Genomic DNA, 19,362 nt, shown 5'->3' on the forward strand with positions numbered 1-19,362 from the left:
CCCAGGAAGATGCACTTCACTGCACAGTGGCGAGTTCGAGGCTGGACGGGCACCGATGTGGTCGGGGTGGATACCGTACTCTTACAGTGCAAAGGGCCATTGAACACTGAACAGAGGCAAAACCCGTCCAGGGCCCTTGGCCTTCAGTAACAATCTAGACCGACGGCGGCTTTTATCGGTGCCAACGTTTTGCCCCTACTGTTGTAGTATTGTGGTATTCCTGAGTGAGTCGTGATAACATGCGTAAATTCTCAAAAGGTGACTAAGTAAGGTAGTGGTCTTAGTCCGTGATCGGGCGTACGATAGGGCTATCTGTGAGCCTCGACAAGACGATCCACTAAAGAGTGCACCTCATGTGTACAGCCCAATATAGTAGGCAAGTATTAAATGCTTGAGAGTGTGGAGAGAAGCAAGTCAATCCACCTGATCCTACGATTACCACTTTCCAGTATCACGCAATAAGTGACTATGTGACATGTCTTGATGTACAGTACATACCTCCAGTACTCTCGGACTCTGTGGTCTGTGCTAGGTGCTATAGAGTATGTGCCAGATACTACTACGACTACTACAATTACTACTATGTAACTACATAGGTAACATCACCACCGCAAGTCTGACTCGATTTGTATCACAAATCCCAAATCTCAAAGGCAGATCCCGCCATTCGAGCCCAGACGAGCCCATGTCTCACTCTCCGTCGAGGGTCGGGGGATCCACCCGACTTGCCCCAATTGGAACCTGCTCAGATCTGATTGATCTCGTCCGCGCGTCAGTCTCAGCCGACGAGCCCACCTTGGCACCTACACTCCGAAACATCCACACATACTCTCTCTCTCTGCCTTGGAAGCGAACAAAGTTTGGCGGAGTCTCCAATTTTTCCACCGTCTCGACGTGTCATCGACCCTGGTCCATGTGAAAGGGTAGCAGGGATAAGTAATCCAGAACCTGTCAATCTGGTTAGGTGCGACGGTAGTGACTCGTGAGACCCATTCCCATTTTCCTGTATGGGTAGCGTGATGTGGAATGTGTAAAGTCTGCGGATGAAGAGGTTCAAGTCTAAGGTCTGTATATGCTCGACAGATAATAGTAGTAGGCTAGTAGCGAGTCGGGACTAGGGAGCACCGAGCATAGAGCAATAATACCGAGTTGTAGTGAGTCACTGAGCAGTGAGTAGTGGGTTACTAATGGTGACTATTAAGTCGTGACTAGAGAATCCTATTCAGGTAGGTCACTCAGTTTGACGCCTGCTCAGGCACAAGACTCATGCGGGCAATAGGAGATGAGCGGCACCCAAGATTTACAACCATCGCCACATTTACAGTAGGTGTGAGGCCATTGAGGCGAAGCCTGTCACAAGGAGATCAAAGGGTGGTGTAGGACTGCAGGTCGCCACACGGTCGCGCAAGGGATAGGCCCAAAAACAAAAGAGAGCATAAATTCGTAAACAGACGAATCACGATGTACATTCAGACACTCGTGTTGTAGGTCACTACCTGCCTATCTTATCATAGGTAAGGTACCCATTCTAGTAGTATCCATCAAATCAACGCGTAGGGTTGAATCGACTTGAAAATCCCTTCTCGGCTCCTGGCACCAAGAGGACAAATGACCTCCCTACCAGACTTACTAACTCAGTACTCAGGTAACTTAGGTAGTTAGTTCTTAGTCTTACTAACTACTTAATCTTACTTGCTACTACTACTATTACTACTACTACTACTACTACTACTACTACTACTACTACTACTACTACTACTACTACTACTACTACTACTACTACTACTACTACTACTACTACTACTACTACTACTACTACTACTACTACTACTACTACTACTACTACTACTACTACTACTACTACTACTACTACTACTACTACTACTACTACTACTACTACTACTACTACTACTTTGGATTTCAGAGTATGTACATTGCATGATTGTATATCATTATTGTACAGTATTACTTCCATTTGAGGCCTGTTGGACAACCAATTCCCCATTTGGTACTTTGGAACCCTCCCAGAGTTCCCTTACCTGTTTGCAACAAGCTTTTCCTCTGCAGGACCATAGCATCCGACCACTGACCAGTGATCACCACGGCCGAGTCCAATGGTTGGTTCTGAGAAAGCCAGTGTCCTGTTCTACCGTACCATCCACCCTATAAAGCAATACCATAATATGAGGATATCAATAATGTGCAAGGTTTAGTTAGCACCACTGTACCTGAACCTAAAACTTACTGTTTTTCAGGTTGTCGCGAAACCTTGGTCAGAATTGGAGTCTCTTTCAGGAGAGCTCGACCAGAAAGAGGCTGAACGTTGAGAGGAGATATAATCCATTCCAGGTGGCAATATCAGTGTACTACCGTACCCAAGTACAAATCCTGCTCCTCTTGTACCTCCCTAGCCTACTTAGCTAGGTGTAGTCTGTGACCATGCTAGCAGTGCAACCCGCCTTATACGTAAGAGGCTCTCACTTTTGATACCCTTCTCAGGTCTTGTGCACTCAAGTAGCGGGATGAGTGGATCCCCCCAGAGTACTGACTCCAAGTCGAGAGATGCGATGGGAGGATAATGGCGGGTCATTTACAATCCATTTCAAAGTTTGGCCTAATGTTCAGTCCATGGATCCGAAAAGGGCGGACTTGGCAACTTGAATCCAATTCCGTACTCATAAGAAATGTTCCTGTGTCTCATCCAAGTTACTGACGCGTTTCTTTTGCTCTCTATGCAAACGGTGGCTGTGATTGTACTGTAGTCACTCTAATCGAAACCTGGTGTCGTGTACAGGGCTATTCTTATCCAGTCCCTGCATACTTAAATCGCTAGCCTGTATCTCATTTGGATGGAAGCACAGTTCAAAATTGGCAAGATCGATATACATTGTACAGTATACAGTATACAGTATACAAGATACAGTACTCGTCTACTCGATAATATCGAGCACGCATCGTATGTCCTATACTCGTTTATGATCACATCTGCATATAGATGTATGTATGTACTTTAATTTCAATTATTGGATTATCTATTTTGAACATGGACCGCCAGAGCAGACGGATGCACTCTCCTGCATGTAGCCATGGCAGCCTCGTCATATGCATATGCAACTGTGTTCGGTCGCGAGGGCAACAGACTTCAACGGAGCCGACGCCCGTCAACAGTGTTGGCCCTGTTGGGTACACGACAGCTGCCCTCCCGGGTTGCATTGTTGTGTCACTCGGCTACCGGAGAATCAGATCGAACGACACGACACGGCTTACCAGTAGTTTGTAGATGCATCTACAAAAATATCCATCCTCAGTGAGAAACTGGTGAAAGGTGTGCGCTCAGCGCTGACATTAGGCCCTGCGCCTCAGTGACTGAGACGGTGGTGCACTGGGGGTACTGTACCTGTTAGTACTGCCAGTGGACATTGGATCCGTGGAGTACATGAGTACATCAGACCTCGCGCCAGACATACGTAGGTGTAGGTACCGCGATTCTAAAAAAAGAGATCATGGACCTTATTGCCGAGATCCAACGCTCTGCGCACCGCCCCACTCTTGTCTTGATTTTACCTTTTCGGCGATGTTCTGTTTGATCTGTTTCCGAGTTTTCGAGGATCTTCTCCTCTTTTCTGCTCAGTTCCACTTTTTTTGGCGATCGACTCGTCTGAGAAGCGCACCCTCTCATTGGGTGTACGTCCCCATCTGGATGGCCGAAGGAGTGGCCACTGGCCAGGAGTCGATGAGTCCATAGTGGAGCCGGGGGAGGAATGGAGACTCTGGAGGGCTGCGATGGCGTTGTCTGTGCTGCGCGGTCCTTTTGAACGCCCTGGAGTAAGACAAAAATATACGGGGCATAAGCCATGAGAGCCAGGAATTGCTCTGCAGGTCGTGGTCTCGCCTCTGCACCCCCCACCCCTCTTGTACAGATGGGCAGATGGGCAGATGGGCAGATGGGCAGATGGGCAGATATAAGACGGCTGGGACCACCGCAGATTTCACTCTTTTCTCTCCCTTCCCAACCAAATCGGCCATTGTTTGTTTGTTGTCATAGACCATCACTCACCACTCTAATCCCTCTAATCCGCCTCGACACTCGCTTGGAACTGTGTGCTTCTTCCACAACGTCTCTCACCCACAACACCGTCGTTACTTCAAACCACCCCACCACATACCTCCATAATGCGTGCCTCTATCATCGTCGCTTCTCTCTCCACCCTGGCCATCGGCGCCTTGGCTGCTGACTCGTCCAGCTCCAGTGAGGTATGTCTCTCTCGCTCTCCCGTCTCATTGTGCAGCCAATGCTGCCCTCTTTGACTAAGAAAAATGAATGACTGACCTCTCTTCCAGCAGGGCAACCCCGCTACCCAGTACCTCACTCAGACCAACTCTCTGGGTGTCGTAACCGGCCAGCCGCTCCCTGTGACCACCCAGCCTGCCGCTGTTACCTCCCAGGAACCCGCTGCCTCGATCCCTGCGGGCCTCACTTCCCCTGTGGTGACTCCTGCCACCAACACCGGCTCCTGGAGCAGCAGCAGCACTGGCTCCGCTGCTTCAAGCAGTGGCGGCGCTGCCTCCCCCATGGGCAGTGCCTCTGCCTCCAAGAGTGGCTTCGCCTCCTCATTCAAGCTCACTACCACCGCCTCCACCGCCATGACCACTGGCACTGGGACTGCTACCTCCGCCGGAACTGGCTCCTCCGGGTCGTCTTCCGCCTCGTCTGGCGCGTCGCCCACTTCCACCAACGGAGCTGCCATGGCCACTGCCGCCCCCATGGGCCTGGCCGGTCTGGCTGCCCTGGCTGCTTTTGCTCTGTAGAAAACCAGCAGGAATGGTAGTCCCGTGATCTCCTTCTCGCTCTCAATCCCAACATGCGCCATTCTTCCACCTGTGAAACAAGAGCACAGTCTGCAGCGGATGTCAGCTCCTGGGACGGGTATCAGTGGATCATGGGCATCACGCGAACAGGCCCGTTCTCAAACTGCGTGGTCTTTCTATGGTACGACTTACACGACATCCTGCAGGCTTACGCCTCTCCACATCGGATTTTTCTTTCGCGTTTTAGTTACATTCTACGCTTAATCTTGGGGCTCTGGTCTTCTTGATCTCTCATCTGGGGAGATTCATTGCATCTGTTCTCTATTCATCCCCTTTGCTATGGAACGCATATTCTAGGCGCTTATTTCTTCCAAGTTACAAATACATGCCATTCCTTGTATTTATAAGATCTCTGCGCACCTGTAGCTCCTTCCAAACTGAATCTGGGTCTTCCTCAAGAGTCATAGTGCCGTAAGAACCCTGAGGTAGTCCCAGGTTCCCTGAACATGTCTCTTCTGATTACCTAGGTAGTTGCACACCAGTGGGGCAAGAAGTGTAGTATACCTGTCAGGATAGGTTAAGAGGCGGCTAGCGGTGGGTACTGGGTACATTTGCATAGATTTGTCAATTAGGTGGCTTGGATTTATCGACGAGCCGCCTTGACACTACCGATCTTGCCATGACAAGTTTTCCTAGCTGATACTGTTGTTGTTTCAAGAGGTCAATTACTGTCTGCCTAGCAGTATTGACCATCATGATTTCCGTGACCCAACCTGAAAAGCAGTGCATTGAAGATTGATGGTCGAACGCGGAATCCCCGAAACGGAAGTCCAATAGGTCGAATAGTCCACATGATCGCGTCGGACCGCGTCACCGCCTTGGTTGCTTCGGAACCAGTAGATCTAAACAAGCCGTCAATGAAGTAATCACAGAGCTGTACCACCAAGGCATCTTCAATCGCCGTCGCCGCAGGAACAACCATAATGGTAAGTTCAGATCTTGGTATCAGCTCAAGGATGCCATAATCAGCTCAAGCATGCCATGACTATGGAGATATGCTTTGGACAGTATACCCGATGATATGAATAGCTCTCATGACTGACGGTACCACTCAGGTGTCCAACTTGCGCCGCTTGGCTGCAGACCATGCCGCTCTTCATGGAGATCGACTGCCACCGTACTATCTTCTGCCTTCTGACGATGGCCGCTTTGAATCAGCCGATGATCTTTCGCAATTGAATGTCCTCATCACAGGACCCCCCGGAACACCCTATGCGGGAGGTCTGTGGCGCCTTCACCTGAATATCCCTAGAGATTATCCCAAAAGTCCGCCCACAGCCGTCTTTCGCACCAAGATCTGGCATCCCAACGTGGAGGAGCTCACGGGGGCAGTCTGCGTTGATACGCTCAAAAGGGACTGGCAGTCTACCTTGACACTACGTGATGTCCTTGTCGTAAGTTACCCTGTCCTCAAAAGAGGGCCATCGGTCTCGCCAGGACAGTACCTGATGACCGTCCTGGTTACTCGGCGGCAAAAATCCCACGCCGAGACTCAAGAATCAAAATATTCATCCCCCACCCCCTAGCCGATGGTTCTACTGCTGATTGCATCCTCTCTCACCTCCCCTTCAGACTATCAGCTGTCTTCTGATCCATCCCAACCCTGACTCTGCTCTCAACTCAACTGCTGGCACGCTGCTTCGAGAAGACTTTGCCGCCTTTTCACATCGAGCCAAACTTCTCACTTCCATTCACGCACCCATTCCACCGGCCATGGAAGCCGCCGTGAAGCGAGCCCGTGACCGTGGCGAGGAGCCTGCCCCCTACAAATCTGACGGGGAGGATGGTCAAGATACTCGGCCAAGAAAACAACCACGCTTGGCATCAAGTGACGCAAACCACACCAGAGATAGTTCGGCCAAACCAGAGAAACCTCTGCGTCGGGATGTGGACTTAATCAATCAAGCCACCCCGTCCGCCACATCCGAGATTGGTACCGAAGATGCCGTCATGGCCGACGTCGAGAATAACTCAACGCAGTCCCGTTCATTTCAGGAGATGAGATTTCCCTCTGGTGTTGATCTTGCCGACCTCGTTACCGATCCGCCCATGACTCCCGTGGCATCCAGCCCACGTAATCCACTTTCAGTCATCACATCCTCAGATCCTGATGCATCCGATGTAGACAGGGTGCTCGTGGTTGAATCAACTGAACCTCACGAAGACGCAAATTACTCGTCTCTCACGGCACGCAACGTGCATGCCAATATGAGATCCGCGCGTCACTCTCCCTCGCCCCGCGCCCCCAGGCGTCTCAATCGCCCTCTTGGTCTCGGCGACGGCCGTCAACAAGAGGTCCCTGACCGCACCCGCTCCTCCGCCGGCGGCCAGGAGAACCGTGCTGCTGCCGGCTCCGGCTCGAAGATGCCCTTCAGTGCACGCACCACTGCGTCGTCATCAGGAGATAGTGCCTTCGCTGCACACTCCCATTCGGGCGCCGGGACCGCCAGAAACCCTTGCGGCGCCGGGGCCATTCAACGAGAAGGGGTCGAGTCACGAAATGCCCCCAGACCCAAGACCAAGGGCCGCGTGGGTATTCGCCGCCTGTGAGATCCTGTCTTTGTCTCATCTTTGTGATTCGGTCCTCAAGTTCCATCGCTATGACCTTTCCATCCTTACCTTCCGTTGCCGTATCGCTCCTCTTTTTTTTCTTTCCCCTTCTCTGATACCCCCTTTCATTTTTAGCGGTTCATGGGGGGAGTTTTTCTACTGTCATGAAAATGTTGACCGTCTCGTGTTGGATTCGGATAGTGCATTCTGTCTTCTACTCCATTCTTCGCGCTCTAACGTCAATCCATCTGCCCTTACGTTGCTCAAAGTCCAATCGGGCCGTTAATCACAGCAGCCTCACTGCCCGGTCCATAAAACTCTCGACGGCACCAGTCCACCGTTCAAAGACTCAGGTCCAGGTCCTTGTCTCCCAGCCCTCGATACGTAAAAGCGCACTGGAATCCATCTTCCGCGATCCCACACATGCATATCACCCAGCGATCCGATCGATGATCAGAAACCCACTTCAAAATAACAAAGTAAAAGCGGAGTACCCCAGACCAAGCCAACAGAGGATGTCCTATTTCCCAACATTCCCCCCCAGGACTCGCGAAGCAAAGACCGAAAGCAGAATGTCTTCAAGACGAACAGAAGGTCCCTGCCCACCGGGTATTTCTCCGACAGCGCAAGACAGTCCTCACCGCGACGACATGACATTGCCGGGCTGGTCCTGATCGTGAGAACAAGAACGCACTGGGATTACGTCGTGGATTCATTTGTCAAATTGCTGGGCAGGAGTCACGTCGCGTTCGTGATCAAAGGTAGACTAGTCGTATCTCCTCGTGTCCCACGCTGGTAGTGGCTTTCCTATCTACCTACCTACTGTCTGTATACATCCCTTACCTCACTCGAGGATCGGAATTGACCTCGAATCTTGCGCGTCGGAGTGAGGAATTGTCCTTGTTACTAGTAATGCGAGTGCTTACACGCAACTGGAACGAGCAATGCTCAAATGAAGATGCTCGTAGTCGTGGTCTTGAATTGGTGGAGACCCTCCTATGTTATATGAATGATGACCAGGTGGTCGGTTGTGTTGATGCCCGTAGGTATCACTTCTTCGCTGCCTGCAAGTCAGACCACTTGGAGAGCTGAAGGGTCACATGTACCATTACCGACTCTGGGGTAAGTGTTGAGAGGGCCCAGGTGTAAAGGCGGGCGTTGCCGCAAAGAAGGCTATTGTGGTCCAGGATGCTGTTGTAATCATGAGTCTATCGGGTCGGAGTACTCTACGATACTGACAGAATTACCGAAAGATCAGAGACGAGGTAAAAATGATAATAAAAAACCTGAAATTAATCAAAAACTCCATGGACCTTCGAGCATCGGGCCGATCTCAATCTCAAGCTTGCCAAGCTAAGCTTCGTAGAAGTGCCTCAGGTAGCCAACAAATTGGTGGCTACCTGCAAAGCTGCAGCAGAGGGTTGAAGTCAAAGAAAGAACATGTCAAGGGCTCTTCTTCGGATTCACAAGCAGAAAGAGAGAGAGAGCTCAGACACTCGTGCAAGAGGACATAAAAAAAAGATGGAAAATAAGCAAAATGATCCGCCGCTTGACAAAAAGCTTAATAGTTGTTAAGTATACGGAAGCCCCAAAAACAAGGTGGAAATATGAGGAGGAGGTGAAAGATGATGTAAGAGGAGGTTTTATAACGCGTTGCAAGTGTTGATGGGGCGAAATTATGTCCGTGCATGTGGAGTTGAGCATGGGACAGATACCATCTCCCCCAACGCTGGATGGATCTGTGTGATAAACATGCGGTAATATTTCTCAGGGAGAAAATCGAATGCTTGTGATAATAGCATCACAGAGCGTAGGGGTTGACAGAGCGAACAGTCAGACAGCTAAACGAGGAAGTTAGTTAGTTGGCAGTCCCAGTTGATACACCAGCATTCGGGATGACGTTAACAGATGCAAAACTTACGGTGGGCTCTTGGAAAGATCTGTCTTCAAAATGATGGGGAGACGAGTCATTTCAGTAACATCCTGAATGAATTCACCATCCTCCTCTCTCAGCTTGAAAAGCTTCATGTACTTCTCCTTATTGGTCATCTTGTTCTCGGGAGCGTCGCCAGCACCAGTGGCAATCTTGGGATCAGATCGTGTTCGGTGAGGACCTTGCTGGTGCTGACCATTGCGAGTAGGGGAAGGAGGCATGCTTTGGGTGGAGCGGTCATTGGAGTTGAGAGAAACACCGGCTGCCATTTCAGTGACCTCGTCAACATCCTCATCGTCATCGAAAAGAGCGTCAACGTCGTCAGCAGACATAGTGCCGGTCTCAGTCTGTTTGCGCATGGCCTCATCACGCTCACGGGCACGTTCCTTCGCAGCCTCGGCTTCACGAGCAGCGGCAGCTGCTTGAGCGGCACGAGAACTGCCAGGCTTGGGGCGCTCATCTTCAGGAATATATGCGGAGGAAGGGACTCCCTTCTCCCAGTATAGCTCGAGTACGCGACGGTCCTTACGATACTCGGCTTTCTTGAGCGGCAATTGGTCACAGTGAACACGCTTCTCAAAGCCAAATTCGGGGATCAAAACATCGAAGGCCGACTCATAGACACAAAGGACGATGCCTTCACTGATCAGATCGCCACCGACTTCGTGAACCTTGCGGTCCATGTTGCGACAGGCCTCGATATGGACGCTCTGCTCCTGGGCGTTGAGGGCAGAGTCCTTCTTGTTGTTACAAAGATCCGCTGTCTTGGTGAGGGATTCGACGTCATCAGTGAACTCAATAGCCCCTTCAGATAGAATGGCTTCGAGTTGACGGTGCACGATAATGTCAGCATAGCGACGCGAAGGGTTGGTAAAGTGCGTGTAAACAGGCACATTGAAGGTGTAGTGCTGACGCTGCTCGTCAGGCGCTCCACTGCTGACAAAGTACTTGGCGCGCTGCATTGCCTTTGAAAGCAAGGTCTCCATGCCCTTGCGAATGTCAACGTCGTCCACTTGGCAGAGAGAGCTCTGTAGGCTGCCGCTGCTAGAGGAATCGATGTTGTATCCCAGACGATTCATCCGGTCGACGAACTGGGTCAGACGTCGGGAGTTCGGAGAGGGCTGACGGCGCAAGAAAGCCTTGCCGGGCAAAGCGCTAGCCAACTTTCGAGCAACATAGAAGTTGGCCTGGCGACTCAGTTCTTCCACAAGCTCATGTGCTGGGGTGGACTCGAAAATGTTATACTCCACCGGTACGTTCTCGTCATCGAGCTGCTGCAGAAGACGCAGGCTTGGAACATTGGCAGAGCGGTTGCCGAAGCGGGAATCCCGGAATTTCTTCGCGGTAGCCTGAGGAAATTGTCAGAGTTGGGGTCAGATACTGGTTGATCCACAAAGTCGTCGACTGTTCTAGATCACTTACGTTCAGCAGTTGCAGGCTGTCAGCGCCGATACCCGCGGTGGTCGATGTTGACTTTCCGGTCAAGATCGAGTTCACCTCGTCATAGCTGAGACGACCAGCGCTTCGGATAATGCCCTTTCCAATCCAGACGTCTTCGTCGACCGAACCAGTGCTAGGATCGGCTTTGAAGACAACGCTGACTGTCAGTCGGTCTTCGCCTGGAATGAGGGAACACAATTCATTGGAAACGCGAGGCGGAAGCATATTCATAACGCGATAAACCAGGTAGACAGCAGTGCCTCGCTTCTTGGCCTCACGGTCAACGAGAGAGTTTCCTTTGACAAAGTGAGCAATATCGGCAACGTGAACACCGATCTCAACCCGGCCATCGGCAAGCTTCTTCATGTGAAAGGCGTCTTCAAGTGACTGCGAGTCATGAGGATCGATGGTGAAGGAGGCCTCATCACGGAAGTCGCGACGAGCACCGAGGGCATCGCCCTCTTTGGTAATAGACCAATCTTCCCAGCCAATGCTCTTGATCACGGCATCCGAGAATTCGTCGGATCCAAAGTTGTTGTCACGCAGAAGGGCGTCGGTCTCAACGCGCAGGTCGCCCATCTCGCCAAGCTGTTCAACCAATGTTCCAAAAGGATGAAGCGAGGTGATAGGCCAGCGCTTAATCGACGCGACAAAGATTCGATTAGCGTAGTCCTGGTGCTTCTCGACAAAGTCGCGAGGAGCCTGCTCAGTGGGAATCGCAATCAGGGGAACACGCTTGTCGGTAGGCTTGAACCAAACAATCTTGGGCTTCTCTTGATGACGATCCTGGTGACGACCGTGATTGCCATCTCTAGCCTGACGCTCTGCCTCTTGCTTCTCCTTTGTTGCCTGGCTACTGGGCCGAAGAAGTCCTAGGGTTCCCGAGAACATCTGGCCGGCGATACGCTCGACGACAGCAACAACGTGACCTGCGTACAGCGGCTTCTGCTCGTCGCTGATCTCATCTTCCTCAACAAGCAAAAGGCTCTGTCCCTCGACCTCAACGTCATCATTCTTCTTCTGAGTCGGACGCTGACGGAGACTACCCCGACGGCGGATGCTTCCATCCGGAGCCACTTCTTGCCTTTCTCCAGTCGAGTCAGATCGGCCAAGCTTGTCAATTCCAGCATTGCTGCCCGAGCGAGCATCAGTAATATCCTTGCGCTTCTTCTTTTCTTCTTTCTCCTTTTTCTGGTTCCACACTTCGTCAACATCAAGCAGCTCGACAGCGACGTAGTCTCCCTCAAGAGCACGATTGCGGTCCTTGCTGCCACAAATGAAGATGTCCGCGTCCAGATCAGGTGTGGTCACGTAAGCATCGGATCGGTTCTTCTTGTTGACACGCAGTATACCCGCAACTAACTGGCCATTGCTGATCAGAGCAGGCAGATTTGCCTGAGGCAAGTAAGGGGTGAACAACGTCTTCCGCTGTTGCTGTTGCTGCTGTTGCTGCTGCTGGACTGAAAGCTGGGGAGGCGCGTGCTGGCTTGCTTGAAGGCCACCCAGACCTTGGCCGTTCTGCTGCTGAAGGGCTTGAAGCTGGGCAAGTTGAAGCGGGTTGAGCTGTGCCTGGCCCCCAGCAAACATCTGCGGAGTGGCCATCATGACCTGACCCTGGGGAAGCTGAATGAGCTGGGGCTGGCCTGGATACTGGAACTGGCCAATGGAACCCATTGACTGGTTGATGGAGCCGCGCGAGCGGTGACCGGGCTGGAAGCCACCGGTCTGCTGCTGCTGTTGCTGCTGCTGACCACCGAAGGGTTTCTGCTGATCTTGGCCTTGAGCCTGGTTGTTGGGTTGGCGCCAATTTCCATCGAAGTTGCGCGAGCCAGTGCGCGCATGACCACCATTCTGGCTGGCGCGACGTTGATTCTCAGGCTGAGCATCGCTTGGAGCCGGGAATTGGAACCCTCCAGCACCCCGTCCAGAGATAGCGCCACGATTACCACCAATCGCCATCGATTGGCTACGACCGTGACCACTGGAGCGCATGTTGCCAGCGCGTTGAAGGCCAAGACCCTGCGGGGCTGGAGAGGTGCTTGGCCCAGGCTTGTCATCAGAGCCGGACTGAGCCTCAGAACCCGCGACGGGCGCGGGGAACTGGAATCCAGAAGCTGTTCGCTTCTGCTGAGCCAACTCAGCGGCCTTTTTGGCTTCAGGAAGCGCAAGCGAGTGACGGCGCTGGTGACCGCCACCGCCGGGAGGACCACCACGGCCACGACCGTGGTTGGTGTTCTCGGACTTTTGGTGGTTGTTCGAGCCTTGCTGATTGTAATCAGCGTAGCCGGATGCACCAGAGGAAGGAGCGGGAGGTGGGCCCATTGCAAGACCAGGGAGAGCAGACTGGTTGCGACGATGAGAGTGTTGGTTTGGGGCATTCATGGGCAATCCGAGCTGTTGCTGCTGAGGGAATTGGAAAGCATTGATCTGAGGGGAAACCCCTCCGATCGAGCCACCAGGGGAGAACGCGTTGACCTGACCAAGCTGCTGTGGTTGCAAGAGGCCCATGTTCACATACTGCTGGTGAGTCGCGGCGATCTGTTGTTGTTGCTGCTGAAGCAGCTCAATTTGTTGCTGAATAGCCAATTGTTCCACTATATCAATGCTTGTCAGTCGGAATATCTCGGTGTAACTCGGAAGAGTGTGTGCATACTCATCAAGGGAGTCAGCTCAGACGGGCTTCTTCGGTGGGCAATGTGAAGCTTCCGCCCACCGGGGCCGGGCACACCTGACTGGCCTGACTGATCCATGGTCTTGGGTTGAAGAAGCAAGTCAACGTTGGACACTCTTCAGAAAGACACGAGCAAGGGAGAAAAAGGACTGGCGCTGCCTTAAAAAGTCAGTTGAACCCAGCGAAGTCGGGGTAAACTCCGACGGCAGTTGAGTGGAAAGTTGTTTTCGAAAACGGTTCTCGGAACAACACAATGAAGCTCGAAGTATACTACACAATTGGGAACGAACGGAGTTAGCACCAAGAAGTGATGATCACCCAGGTCAAGGACGTAACCAGAACAAATTTGAGAAGACCAAAGGAAAAGAAACTTGACAGAGCGAGTTGAGAAGAAGATTGAAGCAAGATTGACGAGCCCAAAGCAGGCACAATGGCAAATTAGATTGGAACGGACAGGGAAGCTGCGGCTTGTGGAAAGAGGCCTCGGGCCAGGACAGCAGGAACAGTGCGTCACAACCGGCGGTCTCGATGGAAATGTACCCGACAGAACTTGTGGAGAAAGGTACATGTGCGGGATTCTGATTGAACATTTTTGGACGATGGAGGCTCATTTCTCCTCCGAGATCGCCCACATGTCCTCGTACTTTGCCACAATGTGGACTGAGACTGATTTTCCTCTCAATTCTTACCTGCAGAAAGTATGAAAGTTTTTCAATGACCACGCATTCCAGAATGACGGCGGTATGGGTGCAATGTAGAAAGAAATTTGCTGATACCGTCGAAGAAGCGATCGATAGCACGGATCAAAGAAGGTTGCGGTATTGAGATGAAACGGCAGTCGAACCTCAACCGTATGCACAAGGTAGTCGAACTTGGGTTCGGGGTTGGCGAGAACAAGGCCGACGCTTGATTCGAGGAGTGTGGTAGGAAGGATCGAGTCGGCGGATTGCAGCTGCAAGTGCAGAGGCGCACAAGAAGAAGCAACCGGCTCAAGAAAGGTGACTTGGTGGGACAGGGGGAGGCCGATGAAGCTCTGACTGCAAGCTAGTGACCGATTCGACGGAGGTGTCAAGCTGCGGTGAGAGCTTCTTCGATTTCGATAGCAATTCCGGCCACTCCAGAAAAATGGGTAAACCGAGAAAGTTGCACGTCCCTCGAAAGGAATGACAACAGGAGTAATCAGTAGAGATTCAGAGAAGACGATGCGAGCATCGACCAATCTGGCCTGAAGGAGCGATGAAGAGGGGGGGAGAGAGAAAGAGAGATGGGTAGCAGGGGAAGGAGAAGGAGGGGGGGGGAAAGGAGAAGAAAGAGGTGGTGATGGATCCATACAAAGCGGGTGTGGGGAGAGAGTCGAATACGGAAAGGAGTATCAGTAGGTATCGTTTGGGTATAACGTCCTCAAATGGGATTGAGGTCTGTGGATATCGCCCTGTCAAGTGGCCACAGCGCTGTCAACCTGTGTGTAATTACATTTCCGTACTTTGAGCGAACCCAGAGCTTCCAGGCGGCGGATGGTGTCGATGATCTTCATGGCTCCCGGCGACCTCATCTTATCTGGAACTCGGGATGTACAGTACTACCGTGCACCATGATTCATCAGAACACTTTTTCGGCGGTCTCTGACCTTAACCAACATCCGGCATCTTCACGCTCGATTGGGAGCTGCCCTCAAGCTCCTAGTACATGGAGTTGAATGGGCTTACGGGTTTCTTGCAGGATGGTGGTTTCACCTAAAGGCGCAGCTCCACGGTGTTTTCCTTTGGGGGGTGTGAGTATTGTCGATTTCGCCGCCTGAGTGGTTCGGTGGCCGTTAAGCTGGAGCATCGGCCTCGAACTAGCGCTAAGACAAACGGGGCACTAGTACTCTCGAAATTGACCCTCTCATTGGATTGTACAAATGTATTTTGGGGCCACTTGATAAGTAGGACTAGGAAATTAGGAGTAGAGACTCAGGGAGAGTATCAAAACCGGGACAGAGTGATTCAGCATTCTCAGCTTTTCGAGCTCTGAAGCTGCTGAACAGAACAATTGAGGTCCCTTCCAAAAAGAGATGATGTTCATGATGATGCAAGCGAACCAGATTTTGACGAGCTCAAGGTCCACTACCAACACAGAGCTCGGTAACCTTCGTCCAAGTCAACCGGGGGACAGTCGAATTTTGTCCACTTCAGCTTGGAGGAGCGGATAACGCTGACTCAGCCGGTATTTTTGAATCCGACGTGCTGTGAATGGGCGAGAGCCGGACAAGCGGAGTGGAGCAGCTGGTATTTTGCGCTTGGTGTAGTTGACCGCGAACACAAGACTGGGACATTCAAGCACGTTCAGACTGTGGAAGGCGTGAACACTCGCTCTCTGGTATACTGAATCCACTTGACAGTTCGAGAGTCGTACCCGAGTACCATGGTGAGTGTCTGGCGACATTCGTCTCGAGTGATGCGACAAGAACTGTGTCCATTGAAAGATGTGTTTGGCTAAGATGGAGTCCGCGGCAGCTTGCAGTTTGACGATATCACGGCCCTCAGAAAGCTCGAGACTTGCTCGCGCCGCAGAGCCCCCAGCGGGTGGTCGCTGAAAGCGCGCGCAGGAATCAACGTTGACGAATGGGTGACATTGGACGATCTCATGTGACACCCTCGACTCGAGCACGAGATCGACCCAGCGCAGCAAACAATCCTCCGTCGACCCTTCCCCAGGCCATGCGTGCCTTCCCTTGGTGTCTCTTGCTCACTTGAGGAATAGCTTCTCAGAGTCACAGTGTTGACGCCCAAACACAAACATAAACATACACCCTCTCCCACCAAGACGGCGTCGCACCTGGCAGTATCTTTGCAGTCCTTCCCTCACTTCAATCTCTCCCTCTTTCACCTCATCGTCTGCCGACAACCCGCACTTCCAACAACATTTTACAACCTTTTTGAACCACGTTCGACTCGAAAGTTGGCACTGATTTTTTTTTCATCTGCCATTGCCAATTTCAACACCTCTTATTTACAAGAAACGACTCAACTTTTCTGTCTTGCGTGAGGTTTCGACGCAGCTTGGTCTTACTGCATCAAGCACGGCCACCTCCGCGCACATTTGGTTCCGGATCTCGACCTGTTTCGCACCCTTGCCAGCGCTCCGTTAAAGATCACTCGTTTCTGCCGTCCTTTTCATTTCTTCGTCTCACCTCAGGTAAGTGATCACATTTGATACACAAATCACTCTCGTGCATGACAGTCTCTGACTGCAGGCCGTCTCATATCAGCAGCCGGTCTCCCTTACACGCGAGCATCCTCCGTCGTCGACATGACTCGCCGTCAGACTATCTCTGCGCCCCTCGACAGCCCCACGCGCCAACTGATCCTCGAACTTGCGCAGGATCTCGCCCAAGTCAGTCTCTTCAATGACGACTTGCGCCGAGTTCACGAATATGAGCGTAAGACCTACTATGAGGAGCTCGATCGGATCGATCGAGAACGCGAGGCTATCCACACCGCCGCCCTCGACAAGGTGGCCGCGTTCCACGACGGGGTGCGACAACAGGCGGAGGCGACCTTGGCGGCGCATCTTCGCGCCGAGGAAGAAGCTCGCCGCCGTGCAGAGGATGCTGCTCGGGAGGAGAAGGAGCGCCTGGAGCGCATCGAGCGGGAGAAGGCCGAGAAGCTCCGTCATCAGCAAGAGGAGGCTGCCCGGCTAGCGGCGGAGAAGAAGGCCAAGGAAGAAGCTGCGAAAAGGGCAGCGGATGAGGCAGAGCGAGCTCGCAAGGCTGCTCAAGAGGAGAAGGCGCGCCGCCAACGTGAAGAGTCGGAACGTGCAGAGGCCAGAAAACGCCAGCAGGATGAGGCAGACAAGAGAGCCCAGCAGGAAGCTGAGCAACAGGCGATTGTTCTGGCCCAAGGCAGGATCGGCCCGCGTGGTCTCACTGCGGAAGAGACACGCATCCAAGATCGGTACGTGGAGGTCCATCGAACTCTCAAGCAAATGCGAGAGTGGCTTCGCGGACTAGGCACAGAGAACCCGCCATTGAAGCAGGCCATGGGTGATATCCGCCGGTCGATCAAGAAATGTGTCGGGCAGCTGCGGGATGGGAAGGGCACCAATAAAGCCCAAACTGCCCAGATCAAGGCTGAGCTCGACAAAGCCTGCCAGATGGCCGAGCCGACAATCGACATTCGGGGTTTCATGGCCTTCCCACCTCCCGAAGTGGCACAAACCGAACACAAGGTGCCGGCCATGATGATCTACGGTCTCAACATTTTCGCCAAGGCTCTTATCTCAGCCTTGATCACCGAGGCGTCGATCAACCCCGATCATGCTGAGCCCATTGGCATTCTCGCTGCCCAAATCTTCTCCATGGACACCTTCATGTTCCAGGGCATCCCTATGAGTGACATCCTACTCGCCAAGTACCGAGTGGTATGTCCTTCGCTCTGGGGATCCACCGGCAACGACAAGACGGACTCTGGGCGCCAGGCTCTTGGCTGGTGGCGTGAAGAAGCGGGAGGTCCATTCGTGAGCGAGCAGACCCACATGGATCGCATGACGGCCTTGGGTGCAGGATTTGCAGCTCTCACATTGCGCAACTTCGGCAAGACCCAGCGGCGCAATCCCTTCCCCAACACCCTGTTCTGGTCGTCACTGCAAAAGATCCTATCGATCCCAACGGCGGAACTGCAAGACACTCAGATTGCGCTTCTCTTTGCCATGCTACGGGGTTCTAGCGAACGCATCCTTGGCTTCTTTGGCCACTTCGGGCTGTTCTTGATGCGCCGAGCAATTGTCCAGCTTCCTGCTGCTCTACCACGACAGACCATGATCGTCAATCAGCTCAAGCTCTTGCAGGAAACGTATGCGCGAGACAGAAATCTTGTTCTTTGAGCTTCTCCCATCCAAAGTCGAACAAGCTCGCGCTTGGGTAAGGCTGTAACGGAACCAGCCCTGGTCTGAGACGCAGACATTCTTAGTGAATGCCCATGGATCCTGCCTCCCGCCTGCACTGAAGGCTCGAAGACCTCTTCTTGAAAGCTGTTGAATACAGAAGTGCGAGGTCTAACATGGCGATAATAGACTGGTGACACTCGAAAATCAGATGCATTGCGAACATAGAATATTTGAGTTGTTCCACGAAATATCCTCCAACATTTCACATCGCTCACAAGCACGCAATTCACGTAAAAGGAGCAAGAAAGTACAAGAATTTTATTAATAAGCAGGCCTCTATAAGAGGGAGCATGTGTATTTGTATGAGCCCTCTATGGTGTGTAGTAGTTTTATCGTGCCTAGATATGATCTATAACTCCAGCAGCCAGACCTGGGCAGCTTACTTGAGTGTACTGTGTAGTGAGGTTAGTGTACAGCAAACTTATCAGGATTCTTTAGGTTCATGGGCACGAAACTAGCACTGGCCATTCGTGAAGTAATGATCGGTAGATCTGGGTAGGTACTTCCTACATACCTGGCAGTGTCGCAATAAGAAACACAGACGCATCAGGTGGGTGGTCAAGTTCGATCTTGGACGGTATCTATAACCAGTTAACCACCCCTCTAATATTTAGCTCGCACGGTCTGAGCCTCTGAGGAAGCCCTTACTGTCATCTCCAAAACTTCTCTACACTAGAACGAATGGGTATCGGATGTTTTTGTTGATCCAGAGTCTAATTTTAGGGGTGGGGAAGTCTCTAGGGGGAGATTTGGCATGTCCAGGACGTCCTAAGAAGCTGGAGTCTAAGCATTAAATCTACGTATTTTGGTACACTGCTACCGCCCGGAGTAGACCGACGGTCGCTTTCAGACGGGCTTGACGGTCTTTCATCTGGCAGGACCCTGTGGGCAGGTGAATGACCCAAAGTGGTCAAGTCAGGGTCGCAGACAGACGGGACAGGGTCCCTGACCCCGAGGAACCAGTTGTGGTGGC

At 52.2% G+C, this 19,362-nt stretch overlaps 4 protein-coding genes across 4 annotated transcripts; 3 read left to right on the forward strand and 1 right to left on the reverse strand.

Moving 5' to 3' along the window:
- Positions 1-4,173: 4,173 nt before the first annotated feature.
- On the forward strand, positions 4,174-4,809 carry N7539_002787 (uncharacterized protein; the record flags this gene model as incomplete). Its single annotated transcript, XM_056932390.1, has 2 exons — positions 4,174-4,254; positions 4,345-4,809. The coding sequence occupies 2 exons, from the start codon at positions 4,174-4,176 to the stop codon at positions 4,807-4,809; spliced, it is 546 nt and encodes a 181-aa protein (XP_056792349.1).
- Positions 4,810-5,792: 983 nt separating this feature from the next.
- N7539_002788 (putative ubiquitin conjugating enzyme E2) lies at positions 5,793-7,419 on the forward strand (the record flags this gene model as incomplete). The annotated part of the gene is made up of 3 exons (XM_056932391.1): positions 5,793-5,795; positions 5,925-6,263; positions 6,442-7,419. The coding sequence occupies 3 exons, from the start codon at positions 5,793-5,795 to the stop codon at positions 7,417-7,419; spliced, it is 1,320 nt and encodes a 439-aa protein (XP_056792350.1).
- A 1,801-nt stretch (positions 7,420-9,220) lies between these two features.
- On the reverse strand, positions 9,221-13,542 carry ssdA (mRNA-binding translational repressor SSD1; the record flags this gene model as incomplete). Its single annotated transcript, XM_056932392.1, has 4 exons — positions 9,221-9,260; positions 9,341-10,701; positions 10,775-13,386; positions 13,446-13,542. 4 exons carry the CDS (start codon positions 13,540-13,542, stop codon positions 9,221-9,223), a joined length of 4,110 nt encoding a protein of 1,369 aa, XP_056792351.1.
- A 3,212-nt stretch (positions 13,543-16,754) lies between these two features.
- N7539_002790 (putative RNA export mediator Gle1) lies at positions 16,755-18,326 on the forward strand (the record flags this gene model as incomplete). Its single annotated transcript, XM_056932393.1, has 1 exon — positions 16,755-18,326. One exon carries the CDS (start codon positions 16,755-16,757, stop codon positions 18,324-18,326), a length of 1,572 nt encoding a protein of 523 aa, XP_056792352.1.
- Between the last annotated feature and the right edge of the window lie 1,036 nt (positions 18,327-19,362).

This window comes from Penicillium diatomitis (assembly GCF_028827545.1).
Source record: "Penicillium diatomitis strain IBT 30728 chromosome Unknown utg000003l_segment0_segment0, whole genome shotgun sequence".
Lineage (NCBI taxonomy): Eukaryota > Fungi > Ascomycota > Eurotiomycetes > Eurotiales > Aspergillaceae > Penicillium > Penicillium diatomitis.